Source organism: Octodon degus, unplaced genomic scaffold (genome assembly GCF_000260255.1).
Source record: "Octodon degus isolate 3935 unplaced genomic scaffold, OctDeg1.0 scaffold00051, whole genome shotgun sequence".
NCBI classification, from domain to species: Eukaryota; Metazoa; Chordata; class Mammalia; order Rodentia; family Octodontidae; genus Octodon; species Octodon degus.
The window spans coordinates 11,690,670-11,712,411 of NW_004524627.1; the positions used below are offsets into that span (position 1 = coordinate 11,690,670).

General features: G+C 35.7%; 1 protein-coding gene and 1 pseudogene across 1 annotated transcript in view; both read right to left on the reverse strand.

Moving 5' to 3' along the window:
• Kpna3 (karyopherin subunit alpha 3) overlaps positions 1-21,742 on the reverse strand; it is a 71,784-nt gene that overhangs the window by 18,337 nt on the left and 31,705 nt on the right. Inside the window, exons 2-6 of the mRNA XM_023717252.1 lie at positions 14,682-14,726; positions 2,294-2,383; positions 2,086-2,115; positions 1,948-2,000; positions 1,305-1,400 (exon numbers count right to left, since the gene is read on the reverse strand). Coding sequence (XP_023573020.1) covers positions 1,305-1,400; positions 1,948-2,000; positions 2,086-2,115; positions 2,294-2,383; positions 14,682-14,726 — 314 coding nt within the window. The remainder of the gene's footprint in view (positions 1-1,304; positions 1,401-1,947; positions 2,001-2,085; positions 2,116-2,293; positions 2,384-14,681; positions 14,727-21,742) is intronic.
• On the reverse strand, positions 12,940-14,019 carry LOC105742421 (annotated as a pseudogene).

Below are 21,742 nucleotides of genomic sequence, written 5' to 3' on the forward strand. Positions count from 1 at the left end.
GTAACAGTTATACTGGTCTGTCTTATAATTATTCATTAAGCTGTATATATTTTAGAGTACATTTCTCTATATAGTATATGGCATACACAAATGAGTCTATGCCAAAGGCTAAAAACAAAAGAGAAAGAGGGGGTAAAAGGGGAAGACCAACAACAGGGCTCTAAATGTAGAGGCAGGAGGGTTTTATTCTTCAATAGCTGAAAAAAAACCTTTTTATTTAAACACAATTTTCTTATGGAAGACACAATGTATTAAAAAGCATTAAGGGTATAAGGGCAGGCAATATGGAGGGATGCGACATACAGTGAAAGCAGAAAAGTATTTTCCAATACTAACCACAATGGCAAAAGTTATATACCACAACTTTTATCTAGTCTAGTGAAAATTCCTTGGACATATAGCAAAACATCCAAATTTCAGCCTCAGTGCTCTATAAAATGAAACATTAACTTTCATTTTAAAGCATTCTGGAGTTCAAGCTTACACAATGGTACCTCAATTCACAAACTTAATTTTTTCCACAATTCTGGTCACAAACCAAATTGAACAAGAACCAAATCAAATTCAATGGTTACATTTACTGTTTACCTTACAGAGACGTTTGATTTGGTTCTTGTCCAGTTTAGCCTGTGACAAGAATCATGGCAAAAATTTTTGTCAACCAAGGTACCAATGTATCCTCTCCAGTTAATTTAAACTGATGAAGTTTGAGACATTGCCCTGAGATATCTCTAAACACAAATGGAAATAAAGCAGTACCTTAAAAGATACCAAGCAGCAATTTTCCCATTCTTACAGTCTACCTGCTTACTCTTAATGTACCCCAAAGAAAAAGAGTGATGTTAGACAATTAATCATGACCAGAGTTTTATTAAAGACTTCACAGTGTATAAGTGATGGCTGGGATAGTCTCAGAATATCAAAGAGCTATTTACTTGTGGAAACCATTTATATTGATTAGTTATGAGATTAATCTATAGATACCCACACGTGAAGAGTGACTCAAATAGTATTTGGGTTGTTTCAAAATATTACTAATTTTAAAACCCTTTAATAAACAAAGACTAAGTATTTGAGATAGAATATGCATTTTCCAGGAGCTAAAAATTTCCTGTAAAATAATATAGACTTCAGAAATCAAAAAAAGTACTTTATGTCTGCTGAATATCATCATAAGGAAAATTACACAAAAATACATGACAACTATAAAACTTAATAAGTCAAAAACCAAACTGAATTTCTTGGTTAAAAAAATACATTAAACTGAAAAAAAAAAGTTAATAGGAAATTAAATCCATACTTACTTATCATCCCTTTCTAAACATTTGACTAGAATTGGTAAAATTCCAGATTTTATTAAGTCATCAATGGGTGGGTTTCTGTCACTGGATAACAGTTTTCTGTAAAAATAAGAAATAAGAAATGAACTGCTATATATTTTTAAGCTATTTTAAAAATAACAGTGTACTCCTGGACCATGGAGGCAAACCTAGACAGGCACCCACACTGTGGCGGGCATAGAGCGAGCATTCCTGCTGTCACATGAGCCAAGTTGCCCAGCAGCAGAGCATCAGATAACAGTTGTTTTCTTCTATACTAAAACTTCAATATTTAGGTTTAACTGCAGTGTTGGCACTTTGCGTAATGAATAAGTGGGTCTTGGGTTGCAATTTGGGCCACCGGTCTCTATCCGGTTTACCATTGCTGTCCTAGATGATCAGGTAAAATACTTTACATAATTATGGGCCTAGTGTAATGGTGCAAGCTTGCAATCCTAGCACTCTGGAAGTTGAGGCAGGAGGGTAAAATAAGTTCCTTTGTCCAGCCTGGGCTATATAGTGAGTTCAAGGCCAGCCTGAACTACACAGCAAGAACTTGTCTCAAAAAGACAAAAAATAGAAATAAATAAAGTATAATTCTTGCTCTAGTGGACAAATTAGTACTTACCTTGCTGCCTGGACAGCACTCAATTGGACCACTGGGTTATCACTTGTGGCATTCTGCAACACCAAACGTAAATTTCAGAAATTAAAACAAAACAAAACCTTTCAAAATGTTTCAAATTGAGATCAATTAATAACATACCTGCAATATAGCTTCTAGTGTTACATTTTGCTTAAAAAAAAAAGAAGACAGTTCAGTAGTTTATTAACAAAACCATATTCATTAAATATGAATGTTAAAGTTGATATGCCTTAATTATTATTATAAAACTGGTCTTATTATTAAAAATGAAGCTTTCACGGCTACTACAAAAATGATTTTAAAGATCGCTTATAAAAAAGTCACTTACTGCTTTAAAATCAGCATCAACATCAGAATCTTCTAAACTTTCTTCTTGGGGAACATTTCTCTTTTTCAGTAAGTGTTCATCTCTTTTGTTCTGAAAGGCAACCAATAAATGCATAAGAGGGGCTGGGGAGATGGCTCAGTGGAATAAGTGCTTCCCTGGCAAGTGCAAGGGCCTGAGTTCTAATCCCCGGTTCCACCAAAAAAAAAAAAGCATAAGAGCTCATGAAGGCTGTTGTTAATGAGAAATCTATGAAAATCATTTCCTCTTTGTTAAGCAATGTTGAAACAAATATTAAATATATAAAAATATTAATAATTTTATGTATATGTTGCAAAAAAGTAGTGGTCAAATTCTGGCTTCAGTAATAAAATTAACTGGCTGACAGGCTAGCTTTTACACACACACACACACACGCACACACATACACCCCACTAAGATCAACATTTCCTAATCTTTAATGAGAATTTAACACTTAAGAGATGCAGGAGCTGGGGATATAGCTCAATGGCACAAGCTCCTGCCTGGCAAGCACAAGATCCTGAGTTTGATTCCCAGTACCAAAGGGGTGGAAAAAAAGTTCAGACACAAAACTTAAGAGATGCAATATTATTATTAGCATATAGCAAATATATTTCAACTAGTATGCCATCTTCATCTACTTATGGCTAACAGCTGCATGGAGCAATTTATTAAAATGATAAATTAACTGGAAAAGTTCAGGGTTTGTATATTACACTGTGTACATGCATATCTGCTGGGCTTGAACCACAGGTGGTACAAACGTGATCACTTTTATTGGTCATTTTACTAAAAAGCTAATAAAAAGCCACCTGATGGGACAATCATGCATGTATCACTGGTGGCTGAAGCCAGAGGAAAGGTGTAAATCTTGTTATCTGGCTTTTATAAACAAGACTGTCAATTTTACCAATTTATAAGATTTCAATTACATGTAAAAGCAACCTGTGCCATTTCATGCATTATGTAACACTAGGTAAGTCATCAATTTTCTCTTTTTAAGTTTTTAGTTTTGGTTGCTATGACATAGAAATATTTTTTTGCCTTTATTTTTAATTTTTTTAATAGATTGCAAATTGAAAATAAATTATTTACAAACATAAATGAATATAACAATAAAAATTGTCCAAAATAAAAATGAAGAATTTACAGATCAGTCATAATAATAGTTCAGTGTCAAAACCAAGAAACTTACATTCATACAAATAGAATTCTCAAAGTAGAAAGGAGTAGGCAATAAATATTTAAAGATTTAAAATTTCCGAATTTAGTTCAACTTGTAATACTGCATTTCCAAGAAAAATGAACCTTTTGCACAAGAAATTTAAATAAAATCATACCAAGATACACAAAAATGAAATTGTCCAAAACTTATTGTAAAGAAAAATATCATTAAAGCATATAAATAAAAAAATATTAGCTATGGGAGAACAAAATTAAATAGCATCTTATTCCACATTAGAAAGAAAAAAAAAAGGACCAAGTGTGTGAGAAACTAGACTAATTAAAGGACTAAAAGATTTGTTCTCTTTGAATTTTATACTTAGCAAACATACCTTTGAAAACTAAAAGATTTTCTAGTTATACACACTTGAAATATTTTAATACCTCCAGAAGTAGCTTATAAGAAATAACAAAGAGTATAATTCAAAAGGCAAGAGAAGTTGCAGTATGCTCCTGGATGAACAATAAAGAGCTTTCAATATGATAGTTATGCAGGACTATATAAAATATATTAGATGAACCCTTATTTAAAGGTCATTGAAGATTTCTATGAAACAGTACCAATCTTATGTTGGGTTGTACATGTATTTTTTTTTCATATATATGTGTATGTGTGTATAAAAGAGAGGGAAAAAGTAATATAAAGTCAACAGAAAATGGAAATATACTTTTTAAAACTTCTAATACTAGGAGAAGATATCATACAATGTCTTTTAAATAAATTGTAAGTCAAAGATATAGTATAAATCTTAAAACAAAAATTAAGATTAAGCAATATTCAGAAAATCAAATACTAATTAATTAAAAATTAAATGTTTCAAAACAATTGAACTAAGAAAAAGTTTTCATGATAGCAAAGAAATACTAATAGTAAAACAAGATAAATGCTGGAATGGCAAATAAATGACCAGCACTTCTAACAGTATGACAGGATATCGCACAAAGTTCTAGTGTGTTGTGGACATGCATAATGACCATGACAGTTACTGGTGGCCAGGCGTCACTTGTGGAACTGAGCTGTAGCTATTTCTTTGAAATCCACCCTGTAGACTCAGATGGAACCATGACCCACAGGGTGGAAGAAAAGTCCCGTTTGTAGAGTGTACTGATGGAAATATTTTGCTGAACACAAAAGAATAACTGAAAGACTACTATTGTATACCTCTTATTCTCCTGTGTTTAACTGTTTGCCCTATTTGGTGGGTTCTTTCCATTCTCATTCTCATGGGGCTGTGATCAACTTGCTCCCTCCCTAGAACATCATTTAGTAGTCTGTGTAGGCTTGGCTTTGTCATGAAATTCTTTAGTTCTTTGTCATGGAAATATTTCACTTCTCCATTATACTTGAGAGTTCTGCAGGGTATATCAGTCTGGGTTGGAATTTGTTTTCTTGTAAGACTTGAAGTACTTTGCTCCATGCTCTTCTTGACTTGATGATTTGTGAAGAGAAATCTGCTGTTATTCTGATGGGTTTTCCTTTCAATGTGATCTGTTTCTTTTCTTTAGAGGCTTTTAGTATACTGTTCTTGTGCTGAATTTCTGGGATCTTGATTATTATATGTCTGGGTGTGGTTTTCATTGGGTTGATGTTATTTGGAGTTCTATATGCTTCGGTCATGTATATGTCAGATTGTTGCCCCATATTTGGGAAGTTTTCTGCTATTACTTCTGCTCATATTCTTTTTAATATTATTTGTATTGACACCATCCTTCTCACTGATGCCTATTAGTCTCATACTATTCATCTTTGCAGCATCTTGCAGGTATTGAATTTTTTTTCCTGCATCCTAGTTGTTTTTAAGAGATCTTTTCTTACTTTTTCACTAGCTGCAATGGTGTCTTTAAGGTCAGAAAGTCTATTTTCACTTTCACGCAAAAGGTTTTGCCAGCTTGTGACTGAGGTTTTAATTTCCTGTATATCATTTTGAATCTGTTTCATATATTCTGTTTCTTTCCTATATTGCTTATTCAGGGGTTCCATCATTTTTATATTCTGCTCTATTTTATCAGTGTATTCTTTAGAAGTACTTAGTACTTCTTTGATTATAGTTATCACTACATCTTTTAGTTCAGAAATTATTTCTGATCTGATTTCTTCTATACCTTCGTGCAATTGTTTCTTTACTTCCAACGCTATTATTTCAGAGATATCAGGCATGTGATTTGCAGTTTCCTCAGTGCTAGTGTCTTCTACATTTGTGCTGGGTGGACTCAGGGCCTGAGACTGTATTTTGTTCCTTCTCTTTGTCATTTTGTATACCACTGTCTTCTGACCTTTGGTGTAGATCTTAGAATTATTATCTTAGAACCAGGTCCGGATCTATGAAGTTCAGATTCCTCCAGGTGTTGCTTGGATCTGGCTGGGGTCTGGCTGCTGTGCTCCACTTCTTTCTGCTGCAGCCTTCCCTTGGAGTTGCACCCTTTGTGTCACTCTGGCAAGATGTTCTGCTCCTGAATCAGCTGGGTGGGTCTTGCCTCTAGCCTCTTTGCAGGGAGTTCTGCTGAAGGATTCCATGCTGGGCCTGCACTCTGGGTCAAATGAGGATCTAGTGGGCCCCAGGCAGTCTCATTCACACATCGGGCCTGCACTCTGGGTCAATTCAGGATCCAGCGGCCCCGGGTCCTCTCACTCACACACTGGGCCTGGGCTCTGGGTCTATTTGGGATCCGGCGGCCGCGGGCGGTCTCACGTCAGGCCTGCACTCTGCTATATGCCTTTAGACAACATCTCTGAGGGTTTTTAAATTTTTTTTATTTATTTTAGGTTTTTTTTTTCCTCAGGGTCTCACTATATAGATCACATTAGTAGTGATCTTCCTGATTTCTGCCTCCCAAGTGCTGGGATTACAGGCGTGTGACACCGCACCCGGACTCCATTGCTGGCTCAGCGCACCCGGAGGCGGGCCAGTGCAGCATGTGGAAACCTGGCCCCTGCGTTTACCTAAGCAAGCATTTAGTCCGCTGAGCTATACCGCTGGCTCTCATAGAAATAAATTACATAGAAAGGCTAAATAAATAACTTTTAATAGCTTTTTCAAATTACAATTTTGGAAGACATAATGCTAATATTTCACACACACATAGCTGTGGAAAGTGTAATGGGAACTGAACCCAGGAAGCACTGAAATACATATCCAGCCCTATTAAAAACATTTGGAGGCTGGGAAGATAACTCAGTGGTCTAAGTGCCTGCCTGGCCAAGTCCAAGGACCCAGGATCAATCCCTGGTACCACATGCTGTGCCAGCCCCAGAACCCTAGGCACACTGTGAAAGCCAGTGAAACCAGGCGTGGTGACAAACACCTATAAGCCCAGGACTGAGGAGGCTGAGACAGAAGGATCACTATGAATTTGAGCTGAGTAGTAAGACCCTGTACCAAATAAATAAATGAAGATTTTTTTAAAAATTTGAAACATGATCTTACTAGTTAGTTGCTCAGGCTGGCCTTGAACTTAAAATCCTCTTGCTTCATTCAATTTTTGAAGTAGCTGAGATTATAAGGCACATCACCACATCCAGCTTTGTTTAATGTAATATTTATTAGAGTGTTTGAATACAATAAAGTTACTAAAGAGGCTAATATTCTTGATAAAATTCAGGTCAAATGTAAAATTTAAAATAGAAATATGTATCTAAATTTTACTGGCTTATGTGTGTAACACCAATTTTGGTGCTAGGTATAAAAATACATAAACAAGTAACCAAATATGCTTTTCATTAGTTTACTAACTTACAAAAAGCATACTTCCTTTAGTATCTTCTCAAATAGCTAATTCTAATGTATTTTTAAATTAAAGCACTTTACAAATTTTCAGATACGTACACTTGTATTTTACATAGTAGCTTCTCACATAATACTTATGAAAGGACCAAAAAACCTGGCAGATGACATTCTTAACAAAGTGGTAAAATATTACCAGCAGTAAAAGATAAATCAGCACTGTATGCTTCCTGGTATGCTGCACTAATAAAACAACATTGCTTTTGTGATATTCCTGACTTAAATAAACAGAAATTTCATGCAAACTCAAACCTACCATTCTACAAAAAGCAGGCCTGTACTCTTCAAGAATGCAGTTGTGAAAGAAAGAGGAACAGTTCTAGACTGAAGGAAACTGAAGAAATATGACAATGAAATTCAATGACTGGGCTTGGGCTGGATGTCTGATTTACAAAAGACATTGTTGAGGACAATCTATAGAATCTGAGTTGTATTAATTACAGTTGTATTAATTAATTAACCTATATTAATTTGATAGGTGCACTGTGGTTAAAGTTATGTGGGAAAGCATGGCTCTTTCTCTTTACAAAATATGAACTGATGTATTAAGGGTAATGGAGCACCACGCTTGCAATTTAACTAAGGGAAAAATGTATACATGGATTCACACATATACACTCAAATCAAAGAGAAATTAAGGTAAATATGGAAAAACCAGTTATTTATGTCAGTTTCATTAGATGCAGAATCACAATTTAATAAAATCAAATACTTATTAATGGTTCAAAAGAAAAATAATCTTAAGATTACCAAGTTTGAGGCTACTGTAAATAATGCTGCAATAAATATGGGAGTGCAGGCAATCTTTGATATACTGATTTAATTTCCTCTGTTATTTCCAAGTTATGAGCTTACTGATTACACTTTAAATTTTCTGAGGAACCTCCACACTTTTTTTCCATATTGGTCATAAAAATTTACATTCTCACCAATCATGTATAAGGGTTTCCTTTTCTACATATCCCTGCCAACACTTGTTGTCTTCTAATACAGTCATTCTAACAGGTGTGAGAACTTCAATTGCCCTGATCAGTGATGCTGAAAATGTTTTCATATACCTGTTAGCCATTTCTGTGTTTTGTCACTTTGAAGAACTATTTGAGATTTTTGCCTTGTTTTTTTCATCAGGTTGTCCTCCTGATTTTTGTGTTATTCTACTTCTCATATTTTGGATATTAACCCCTTGTCAGATGTATGGTTTGCAAATATTTTCTCCCATTTCATGAGAAATATCTTCATTCTGTTGGTTATTTCCTTCATGCGTAGTCTTTTGGTTTGATATACCATTTATCTACTTTCTTTTCATTGCTTATGTTTCTGGGGTAATATCCAGAAAATAAATGCCCGTATTTGTGTTACAAAAAATTTTCCTGAAGAATGATTCTAGTAGTTTTAAAAGTTCAATGTTATGTTTAAGTTATTAACCAACTGAAGTTGACTTTTGTATATGTTGTGTATTTACATGGTATCTCATTTTCCCATCATTGTTTATTGAAGAGATCATCTTTTCCCCCTTTTGTGTTCTTGATACCTTTCTTGAAAATTCAGTTGACCATAAATACGTGGATTTATTTCCAGGCTCTCTCTTCTGTTCTGTGGTCTTCCTATCACTACCATGCTATTTTGATTGCTATACACTAAGTTTTAAAGACTTTCAAATATAATAGTGTGATGTCTCTGGCTTTTTATGATCACTTTGGTTATTTAAAATCTTCCACACTGGGTGTGGTGGTGTGAGCCTGTAATCCCAGTGCTTGGGAGGCTGAAAACAGGAGGATCACTACAAGTCCAACCTGTGTAGTAAGACCCTGTACTAAAATACATAAAAAATAAAAAAATAAAATCTTCCATGTTTTCCTACTATTTTACAACAACTTTTTTCAATTTCTATGAAAAATTTCAAAGGAAGGGATAATTATTGCACTGACTCTGTAGATCACATTGGGCACTACAGACACTTTAACAGTACTAATTCTTCTAATCCTTAAGCATGAAGTATCTTTTCTTTTGTCTCAGAGAAGCTTCTTTAGTAAAGGAAGCAGTGCTTTGTTTTCCATTTGGTTACAAGTTCCCTAAATTGTCACATACTAGGATTTCTGAATAGCAAAGCTTTGTTTGTATTTAAAAGTTTTTCTTAAACTTTTGATAAGTGATATAAATGTAAGTACAAAATTTAAGAGATAATTTAATTTTTGAATACTAGCATTTAATAAGTCCCAGCTATATACCTAGAATTAGAAACATACAATCTAATAAAAAATGAAATATTAGGGGCCGGGGAGATGGCTCAGTGGAATAAGCACTTCCCTGGTAAGCGCAAGGGCCTGAGTTCAGTCTCTAGTTCTGCCAAAAAAAAAAAAAAAAGAAAAAGAAAGAAATATTAAAAGTAACTTCTTATGGAGTAAAGTGAGTGACCAGATGGTGGATAGCATGTATTATATAGTGGTTTGAGTCCAGATGAACCCCAAAGTCTCATGTGCTCACAGGTGACTTTGCAGAGGTGGCTGGATCTAGATAGAGTGTATGATTACTAAATTATTCCACTGATTGGTTTAACAGCCATACTCAGAACTGAATGTGGATAATGGGAAGGTCCACCCTTGGGTGTGAGTGCTACCCCCCCACAAGGATGTGTAACCTGAATATACTATATTATAAGGGACAGAAAGAGGACTGCTGTTGCTGCTTGCTTCTTCCTACTTTGCTGCCTTCCTGCTTTTTGCATGCCATGAACTACTTCTCACATGTAGCGTGCCCCCTATGCCATGCCACCACCCCTGCCTTGAAGTCAGCCAACTATGACTGAAACCTCTACAAACTGTGAGCCAAATAACCTCTCCTCTCTTAACTTGTGGGTGTTGGACATTTTGTCTCAGCAAGAAAAGTAACTAAGACATACTAGTTCAATTTCTCAAATGAAATTTGAGCTCATTAATGAAACACTGGGTACTAGCTCTCTTGCATTCTGAGCAGTCTCAATGTGATTTTCTCTTCAATGTTGCTACAGAGACAGGGAGTCTAAAATCAGAGAGATCATAATAAAGGAATCTTCTCTAAAAATGGCTTACCATATCTCTGTACAATCATCAAAATCGCTGTTTTGCCTGAAGTCTAGGCTTTGCTTAAACAAGAATTTACTGCTGGGAGTGGTGGCATATCTCAGTAATCCTAACTCTTGGAAGGCTGAGGCAGCAGAACAGTCAGAGTTTGAGGCCAGCTTGGCCTAGACAGTGAGTTTGAGGCAAGCCTGAAATACAGTGAGACCCTATTTTAATAAATAAATAACAAAAAATTTACTTTTTCTGCTTACCCAAGGATTTATTTTTCCCCAGTACTAGTGATTCAGGTAGTGCTGGGCTATATGAATCCCCAGCCCTTTTTATTTCAACACAGCGTCTTGCTAAACTGTTCAAGCTGGCCTTGAATTTGCCAACCTACTGCCTCACAGTCTTGAGTACTGTAGCATGGATTACACATGAGCCCCAGTGTTCAGCTCTAGAGTATTTATTTATTTTTATTATTTTTTTTCAGAACCGGGGATTGAACTCAGGCCCTTGCACTTGCAAAGCAAGCGCTTATTCTATTGAGCTATCTCCCTGGCCCTAGAGTTTTTAAATTTGGAAATAAAGAATTACTTGAGATTAATTTTATTTTCAGAAAGGATTTTCCCACAAGGATTTTCGGAAATTTAACAAAGGCAATCACAAAATCTTATCCAGATGATGGGTAGGGGGAGTATTTGACTCTAAGATTCTATGGTAGTCAAGGTAAATATTCAAGAACATGTGTTTCTACAAAAAAGATTTAAAAAAAATGTATTTAGTATAGGGTCTAACTACACAGATTGGACTTGTAGTGATCCTCTTGATTTCAGGCTCTCAAATGCTGGGATTACAGGCACACGCCACCATGCCCAGTCTCAACTGCCTTCTCAGCATGCCCCAGTGGTGGGGCCAGAAGGGCATGTGGTGCTGGGGATCAAACTCCCGTCCCTGTGCTCTGCCTAAGCAGGTACATTAGTCTGCTGGCCAGCCCTACAAATAAGAATTTTTAATTCTATAAATTACAGAAGGGGGGGGACAAACATAACCAAATACAAATACAAATGAATAGCTTACTTACATTTGTATAACTAATAGAACACTTAAAATAGCTTAAAACAGACTTCTGAGTATACCAGAACTATTACAAACATCTGAAAGTTGTGTTCAAACATAAAAGAACAAATTAAAGGCCTATATCTGAGGGCAAATGGTGTACCATTAACAATAAACAAGTAATTGCCTAGTTCTAATTTTACTTCTATTGCTTTTATTAGGGAGAAGGATCTTCACTTGATCAACAACAACAAAAAACAGACACAAAAAGGATAAATTATTCTATCTTTCTAATACGCAAAAATCATCTATGCCATTAGGAATCAGGGTAATTGCTGCCTCTGGAGCTAGGCAGGGCCTTGGAAGAAGCTCTATGATACAGAGTGTTTCCTTTCTTAATTTATAAGCTGGTGGAGTTGATGATACATCCAGTTATAAAATTTTTCATCAAGTTGTACATTCAAGATGGGTATAATTTTTTGTACCTATCTTATATGTTAAAAAATGTCAAAAAGAAGCTAAGTTCGAAGGGCTAACACTGGCAAGAAGTTAATCTTATTTTATTAAGCTGAGGCTTAGGTAATTTCTGAGATCCAAATAACCTAAGAATACGAGAGAACTTTTACTAGTGTTATTATCCAAAGGCTGTATGTCCACAAAGAAATTACACATTAACATGATACTGGAATTAGCAAGCATTTTTTTCAAATTTAGTAAAAAATGAGTGGCAAGAGGGACAGAAGAATGGTTTTCAAGTACTACATACTATCCCAGGGAGCATGACATTGATAGTGGACAAAAACCTCAAAACTTGATTATGTAAACATTTAGAAAAAGGTAACTCAAATTCTTAAAAAGTTTCAGATTAAATCCAATTTTTAGACAAATCATCTTTGACTCTTCAATTTAACAAAAATTTACTCTGCTCTACCTTTCTCCCAATAGCATTATTCATAAGTTGTACAGATACAGTCAGTTATGTGATTTTTTTTGCCTTTATAGAGGAAATTTTATTGTCAATTATTTACCTTAACAATTTGAGAAAGAGGAAGAGATTTACTCATTCCAACATGATTGGCAGTTGGCAAAATCTAGTGAAGCAGGCTGATTGCTAAGGATTTAGTTTGGATGCTTTTAATACTTAACACATCTGACCCTTCAAATATAATCCAGAATAAATGCATCATTCTCCTTTCCTTTCCCTTTAACACTGCATCTACCTCACTTCATTATGAAAACAGCTTCATTAAATGATTCCCAGAGAAAACTACATCACTTGTTCCCAGCGGAACAAGCTCCCTGGAGAACAGAGCCATGAGGACAGTGCACAAAAGAAAAATACAAAATAAAACTCTGTATGATAATTTACTAGTCTAAAGAAACAAACTCAATATATTAAGAAATAAATCCAGTTACAAATGTACTCATAGGTCTATGTGAAGAGGCTGGTGAACAACTGAAAATGGCAGGCTATTTACAAGATACACAAGCAGGAAAGGTGCACCTATCAGCCCAGCGCTGGCCCTCAGAAGCTAAAAGTGTTCTCTCTGCTGTAGGCCACATATAAGAATCCATCTTCATCCTTTTCCTTCTTGTAAAGCTGTCCCATAGTTAGGCTGGACTGTGGGGCCATCGTATCCACAAATGGGAAGATTGCCTTTTCAGAAGGAAGCTGGATCCTTTTCTTGATGATCCACATAAACTGAGCCACAGTGATGTCAGATGGAACGAAGTATTTTGTTTTGTCAGTGTCAACAATCTGAGAGCCTGAGACCCTTTCCACAATCACTGGAACTCGATCAGATATTTATTTCTCTCAGATCTTCGCAGATTCTAAGCATCTGTGTTCCAGTGAGTGGTCCTCCTTGAACATCCATCTTATGGAGGTGAGGGAGGGGACCGAGCTGGCTATCTGAGCATGAAGTTCAGCAAGCCGAACACAAGAACAATTTTTCAATGTACTGTCCAACTTCACGTGGCAGTTGCTCAAATAGGAGTGCTTGTATGTATAACCAGATAAATTTCTGATAAAGATCCTGTGAATGTTACTATAAGGAGCTTCTAGCAAACAAAATTAGTACTCAAAGTTTAGAGATTTAAAGAGCAATTTAGCCAGTATTTGAACCAAGCATATTAAATAATTATTAAATAATAGGTCTACTGAATTCTGGTGACTTAAGATCACATACATTCAAAATCAAGTCATTGCTTCTCTTTAAAGCTGAAAGACTTAGCCATGGTAATTTCATATAGGAATATGAGAGTAAATCAGATCAGGAAAAAAGGCTAAACACCAAGGTTAGAAGTTTCAAATCTACTATTATAAAGTACATTTACATAGAGGGAATTCATTAAGTGTATTTTATTGATTGGCAATTGAAACATTTGCTTCAAATAAAATGGGTTCACATGGAATCTGAGGGTAATTCCAAAGTCCTTCAAAAATAATGGAAGAAAATAATTTTAACATAGTCACAACAGGGTTGTAATTTCTGTCTTGCTGGGTCTCTCTGAACCACTAGTGGTATATGAATGACTGTCCTATTAAGTATCATGGGACAGTTCTATAGGATGATTGTTATAAGCCACCCAATGGGACAGTCATGCAGGTATTGCTGGTGGGTCAGGTCTGAAGTCTTTTTTTTTGGTATTTTAGGGAAGGGTCTACAGGGTGTTCAGGGTCTCACTACTAGATCAGACTTGTAGTGATTCATCTGTATACAGCTTCCCAAGAGCTGGGATTACAGGCATGCACTACCATGCCCAGTCTCAATTGCTGTCTCAGCATGCCCTGGAGGTTGAGGCCCACACAGCAGGGTCAAGGATAGAACCCTGACCCCTGAGCCTGCTTGTAGGTGCTTTAATTCACCGAGTTATTTGGCCAGCCCTAAGCCTGAAGTCTTAATAGCAGTAATCTTCCACTGATAAGATTTATTTTTTAAAGTTTCTTTACTAATACATGTAACTTTTACATGGGAAAGAGGAAAAGAATTCTATATAACACATATCCCATAGACGGTTAGTAAGGAAAATTGGTATCTAATTTCATCTGATGTAAAAATTTCAATACTTCTCACAGTGCCTCCCACAATAAAAGGAAGCTAACATTTAGCATACATCATTACAAACTAATAAGGTATTTTTAGGCTATGTGGTTTTAGGGAGGATTATTACTCTGAAATAGTATTTTCACAATTCAAGTTACACAACATTTTAACATCAGAAAGCTCTATTAATTACTTTTCTTTAAATGTATGTCATCCTTACCTTCCGTAGTTCAACTGTCACTTCATTTCTGTGTCTTCGCATTGTCTAGGAAAAATAAAGAATATATAAACATCAAAATATTGGTAATGCTGGTATATAATTAAAGTCTTGAGCATTTGAAACTTAATTTTTTTTTTAGAAATAACTTAAGGCTTTGGACCATCATTTTAGATTTAAAATGATAAGCTATAATTAAGTAAAAAACCAGAACTCTTGTTTTACTGGATATTCTTTGTCTAATTTTGTGAAAACTGAAAGGTAAGGAGGCGTGGTTTGGCTATTTACTGTCCTACAGGCACCTAGTTTTCTCTGAAGAACTACTATATCCTTTCCACTGCATACAGCTTTGATGCAACCTAAAGTGAGGGAAGAAGGCTGGCATTTCAGTTGGTGGAGTGAGGGGAAAAGATTTGCTATCAGTGCATGGGTATCAGCCAGGCAGCTGGAAGTCCACATAGAAAAGAAGGCACAGGAAGAATGGGTTCTTGCTTTCTTCTGTTACTGGGACATCTTTCTTCCCCTGCCCAAGGAAATTACAATTTTAGGTTCTCTGATCTTTGGAGCTTACACCATCACTGACCCTCTTGTGTTCCTTTTCTTGTCTCTTGGCTTCAGAATGAGCCATATTCCTGTCTTCCCTGGTTCTCTAGCATGCAAACAGCCTATCATATGATTCTCAGCCTGCATAATCAAGTGAGACAATTTCCCTAATGAATTCCCTCTCATCTCTCCCCCCCATATATACACACACATATGGACCTATTATCAATTTTCTCTCTTGAGAACCCTAAAATAGATCTTATGTAGACAATGATTCACACAAACTTAAAATATAAGTTTGTATATGTATGCATGTGTATGTGTGTGTATACATACATATATAATTTCAGACAACTACAACATGGTGATTAGATCATCAGTAAGCTTAAAGGTATTACTGGTAGGGTTGTGGTGTGTGTGTGTGTAATGTGATGATGGTATTGTACTTTTTGAAGAGTCCTTATATTTTATTTATATTTACTTATTTATCTTAAGAGTAGGATTTTTATAGGAGAAAAGGAATGGAAAACAGGAACAGGGAATAGGAATAGCTCCTGCAAGACAAAAGGGATCCCAAGTGAGCTGACTAAGTCCTTGTATTTTAAATAGCATATATCCTCTTAATTAAAAACAACAACAACAGCAGCATATGTCACTTCTGGAAGATCTAATTACATTTATAATGTACTGAACTCATACAAACATGAAGGGGATAAAAGGGTCCTTAAAGTGAAAACTAAGAAGGGAGAAATAAAAAGCAAAAAGTAAGTGAAAAGTATAAGGGTGTCTGCCTGTTTGGCATTAGGGGTTAAATTATTAAGCTCCACCACAGATGCAAGGCTAGAAAACTAAACCTTAAGACTTTCATAAAACCAGAACCTCAAATTCATAATACACTATGAATCTTAGAAGCAGCCTATAATGCCCATCAACAGATGAATGGATAAAATGTGCTTTGTACACACAATGGAATACTGCTTTGCAATAAAGATAAACAGGAGTCATTTGGAAGAAAACAGATGCACCTGAGGCCACAAGGTTAAGTGAAATAAATCCAAACACAAGCTTAAATATTTCATGGTTTCTCTTATAAAAAGCAAAATAAAAGATAGTAAGAAGTAGCGAGACAGATCTCTCAAATGGGGAAGGGAGCAACAGATGGAGGGAGAAAGGTGAGAGGGGAAAAAATAAGGATGATAAAAGGAATTGTGATATGTTATGTGTAGGTATCAACTCCACACAAGGAAAGTAAGTACCATGAACTGCAAACATATACTAATAAAAAATTGAAAAATTTAAAATTCAAAAGAAGCAACAAACTAATAACTTAAAAATTCTCTATTAATTTTATTTGCTGTAAACGGGCCTTTACATAAATTGTTGTAAATTGTGTACATTTTTATAAGCAAATTATAAAGCATAGCTTAAATATATATATGAGCAGAATATATTTATTGAGGGAAAGAAAGCTCCAGTTCGAGAGAGGGACAGGAGGGGGGCCCGAATGGGTTGTTCCCCCGCTTAAATATTTTTAAATAGCATATCTCCATAATTTCCCACTTTAATCTTTTGTCCTTAGAACAATTTTAAAGAGGTTCTTATTAAAGAACAAGATAAACTCAATGGTTTTAGTTTTATTACATTTGTGTAACATTTTACTTAAAATTTTAATATTCAAAAATTTGATGAGAAAAAATGTTTCAACAATACTAATCATTCGAGAGATGAAAATTAAAACACCATCTAACACCAGAATGAATGGCTAGAATTAAGAAATCAGACAATAAGAACTACTGGTGGGCTGAGAGGAAAAAGTAACGCTTTCCCACTGTTGGTGGGAATATAGACTGATACAACCACTACGAAAATTCGAGTGGAGATTCCTCAAAAAACTAAGACTAAAGGTCTAATTTGACCCAACTAGTCCCCTTCATGGTATCACCTCAGAAGAATTAAAAGCATCATACCACAGCAATACATATACACATGTTTATAGCAGCACAATTTATGATAGCTAAATCTTGGAAACAGCCCAAATGCCCATCAACCAATGAATGGATAAAGAAGATGCGGTTTTTTAATACAGTGGAGTACTACTAAGCCATAAAACAGTACTTGAGACATTTCTACGTACATGGATTCACCTTAAGACCCTACTCAAGTGAAATAAATCAGATATACGTGTGTAAATACTGCACTGTTTCTCTGGTATGAGAAACTTAAAGTGTAAATAAGTATCAAAATATAGAATAAGTACTGTGAAATGGGAAGAACATATTCAAATGAGGAGAGAAACAAACGAAGGGGGAAGGGAATAATAGAAAAGGGAAATGTAAAAACAAAAGAGGGAAAAGAAAATGAAAAAATGGAAGCAAAGCTTTAACAAATAGAGAAGGGAGGGGCATTTGAGGCGAGGGTGGTGGAATGGGAAAAGTAATAGTCTTGATGTTGAAAATAAATCAGTAATTTCAAAATGGACAGAACAAAAATTTGGGAGTAGGATGATGGACGTACTCAAAACTGGATTGCAGTAATGCAGTAATGCAACAAAGATATTTATTCTATGCTTCTCTTAGCTAACAAATATTTTAATGAGCATGCTAACTGAAGCAAATGTAGAAATTTTATTTATGGAAAACAAAGTAGAAGACAAAAGAATTTCTGGGATCTATTTGGCTTCTTCTTAGACTTCAGAGAACGCAAGATTGCCCTCTTAAGCAGTAACATAACAAGAAAACAAGGTTTCTGAAAAATATGGTGAATGTCTATTTTGTAATTAATTCAGTGAAAGGCACACTGCCATTAATCCCTCTTGCTTTGCACATACTAAACCCATCATTCTTGTCACTTGTTGAATCCGTCAGTTCTGGAAGTCTTTTTTTGTGTGTCTTTGGTTATACTGTCACAGCTGCCTTAATGTCCCGAACTGATTCAAAATGTTCACTTTTCATGGTTCTTTTGACCTTTGGGAAGCGCCAGGAGTTGCACCTGATAAATAAGGTAGATGGACACACTACGTTTCTTTTCCTTTTACATGTCTGCTCTCCAGAACTGCTACAGAAAATGGCCAAAAATAATAAAACAAATGTATCTCAAATGAGAGAATTTTGAGGTGGATTAATAATTTATCTTTTTACTGTAATAAATTTTTATTTAAACATTCACCATATAATTTTGGTCAGCCCTTGTAGCTCTGGAATAAAAAGCCTATACAATACTGTGCCCATAAGTTTGCCAACTGAGTATTAATGACAAAATTGACTTCAGAAAAGTAGTGACAAGCATAAGGCAGTGAAATATTTTTAACATGCTGAAAAACTAGCTTCAAATTGATAATTCTAATTAAAAAAAAGAATGACAGAATTTAAATGCCATCACCTCACAACTGTCAGTAAATGAATGGATCTAGGCAATGATCATCACTGGTTGTTAATATCACAAAAGCGGGGGGAAAACCCTGTGTGTACCTCACGGTAGAAGTATGCAGTATTCAAGACAATCAAAACCAAGCCAATGCACAGAATGGGTGAAAAATTTTCTACATCATATACCTGATAAGGGACTTGTAACAAAATATATAATGGACTCTTATGACCACTAATAAAAAGACAAGTAATACCATTAAAACAGGGACTAAAGACCTAAACAAAAGTTTCCCAAAGATAAACAACCAATAAAAGTATCAGAGGAAAGCATATTAAAATCATGAGACCATCCTTACTAGGACAGTTAAAGAAATGACAAGGACTGGGCCCAAAGGTGGAGCCCACACTTATAAAGGATGGGTAAGGCCCTGGGTTCTATCCCCAGCACTACCAAAAAGGTAAGACAGACAGACAGACAGACAGACAGAGACACAGACACAGACAAACACACACACACACACACACACACACACACACACACAATATAAAAGGATGTGGAAAAGTACAGAAGTTGAAACTCTTAAGATACCATTGGTCAGACTGGTATAGTACTTTGGGAAAACAGTGACAGTTCCTCAAATACTGAATATCAAACTACCTCATTATGATTTGGACCTAAAATGTTCGACAAAAGGTTTATATGCTGAGCTTTTGGAAGGTGAATGGATCATTACAACCCTAGCTTCATCAGTGAATTAACCCACTGACAGACATAATTTGATGGTGCAACTGGAAGGTGATGGATATAAGAAGTTTCTTTATTGTAAGAAAATGGTCACGGAGCATGAATGTGGGACTTTTATCTTGTCCTCGGTCCCCTACCTTCTCTCTCTGTCTCTCTCTCTCTCTGGTTTGTGGACGTCATGAGGTGAACAGTTTTGTTTCATCACACTCTACCAACATGAGGTTTTATTTCATCGCAGACCCAAAAAACAAAGCCAACCAACTATGCACTTTGAAACTTGAGTCATAGTAAATTTTTCCTTTCAGTTTTTTTCCTCAGGTATTTTGTCCGATAGAAAGCTGACACACTATATGATCCAGCAATTCTACCTCTTCATATACATTTAAAAGACATGAAATCTACGCACAAAAATTTATACCGTACATAGCAACAGTATTCTTAACCGCTAAAGGGTGAAAATCCAAATCTCCATCAACTAACAATGAACAATGTAAAATATCCATACAGTAAAAAAAGCAACAAAAAGCAATGAAGTACTCATATATAACTAGTAAAATGTAGGAATCTATGAAAGAAGCCAGTCAAAAGAGACCACATAGGACATTAAATACTTTTATCTTATGAAAGTCCAAAATCTATGCATACAGAAAAAATTCTTCAGATGTAGCAGAGAAGGATTATGGAGCAGATGACTGCTAAAGAACATAAGGAGAACATAAGGTTTCTTTTTTTAAAAAAAAAAATTATGTATTTAGTACAGGGTCTTGAGGGTCTCACTACACAGATCAAACTTGTAGTGATCCTCCTGTTTTTCAGGCTGCTGAAGTGCTGGGATTACAGGCATGGGCCACCATACCCAGTCTCAATCACAGTTTCAGTGTGCCCCAGTGGTAGGGCTGGCACGGCATTCTGGGGATTGAACCCGGGTCCCTGCATCTGCCTAAGCAGGCAGGCACTTTAATCTGCTGAGCTATCTGCATAAAGTTTCTTTTTGTACTACTGAAATACTTTTAAACTGTACTGATAGTTCCATAACTCTATGAATATACTAAAATTCACTGAATTGTATCCTTGAATTGAATTAACTATATGATATATGAATTACATCTTATCAAATCAGTAAGTAAATTAAGCTAATTTCGAGGTAAATAGAGGGCACAGAAACATTCTAAACTATGGCAACATGATCAGCAAAATCTAGGATAAATAATCCATTTCTCTAACAATAAGAACGAAAGCAACAATACACACACAGAAAGAAAAAGGGCAGTTTAAGAAAAGAGAACACAGAGACTGAAAGATTGAAGAGCTATCAATTAATTATCATAAGCAGATTTTAAGTTACTGTTAATTATATTCCATATCGTCAGGCAGAAAAGTTAATTCCAGATGGATCAAGGACTTATAAAAGTAGACCACTTTAAAGTTTTAAAAGAAACTTATCTTTATGATCCTTGAATGGAGAGAATTTTAAGCAGAACACAGTGTAAAATACAAATAAATAACTGTTAAAGTTAAAAACTTCAGTTCTTTAAAATATTTCAAACTGGGTGTCATGGTACAGCCTGTAGCCTCAGCACTTTAGAAGGATGAGGCTGGACTATTTCAAGTTTGATCCCTGCCTGGACAACTTTAGCAGGACTCTGCTTCAAATTTTTAAAAGGGGCCTCAGGAGATAGCTTGGTGGCCTAAGTGCCTGCTGGGCAAGCGCCAAGGTTCCAAGTTCAATCCCCAGTACTGCATGCTGTGCGGGCCCTGGAACCAGGCATGTTGGCACATGCCTGTAATCCCAGTGCTGGGGAGGCTGAAGCAGAAGGATCAGTGCAAGTATAAGCTGTGTAGTGAGACCCTGTTTCCACAAAAACAAGAAGAAGAAAAGAAAAAGAAAATTTAAAAGGACTAGGCTTATAGCTCAGTGCAAAAGCTTTGGGTTCAATCCCCAGTACTGAAGTTGGTGGGTACTTCCATATAAAAAGACAAGCCAAATGGAAAGAACACTTGAAACAGTGAATAATGAACACCTAAAATATATCAAGTACTCCCACTCATCTATAAGAAAAAGACAATAGGAAAGTAATACATGAACAGGGGTTATAAATCACAAAAGTTAGCCAACATAAAACTATGACCAGGGGCTGGCGAGATAGCTCAGAGAAATAAGCACCTGTTTAGTTAAGTGCGCAGGGACTGGTGTTCAATCTCTGGTACTACATATCGCGCCAGCCCTGACCTGGGTGTGCTGAGCCAATGACTGAATCTGGGTATGGTGGCGCACACTTGTAATCCCAGTGCTGGGGAGACCGAAAACAGGAGGACCACTATGAGTTCAAGCTGCGTAGTGAGACCCATAACAAATACAGAAACTATGGTCAACTTTTTAATCAAATCATACTAATTAAGAATACAGGGGC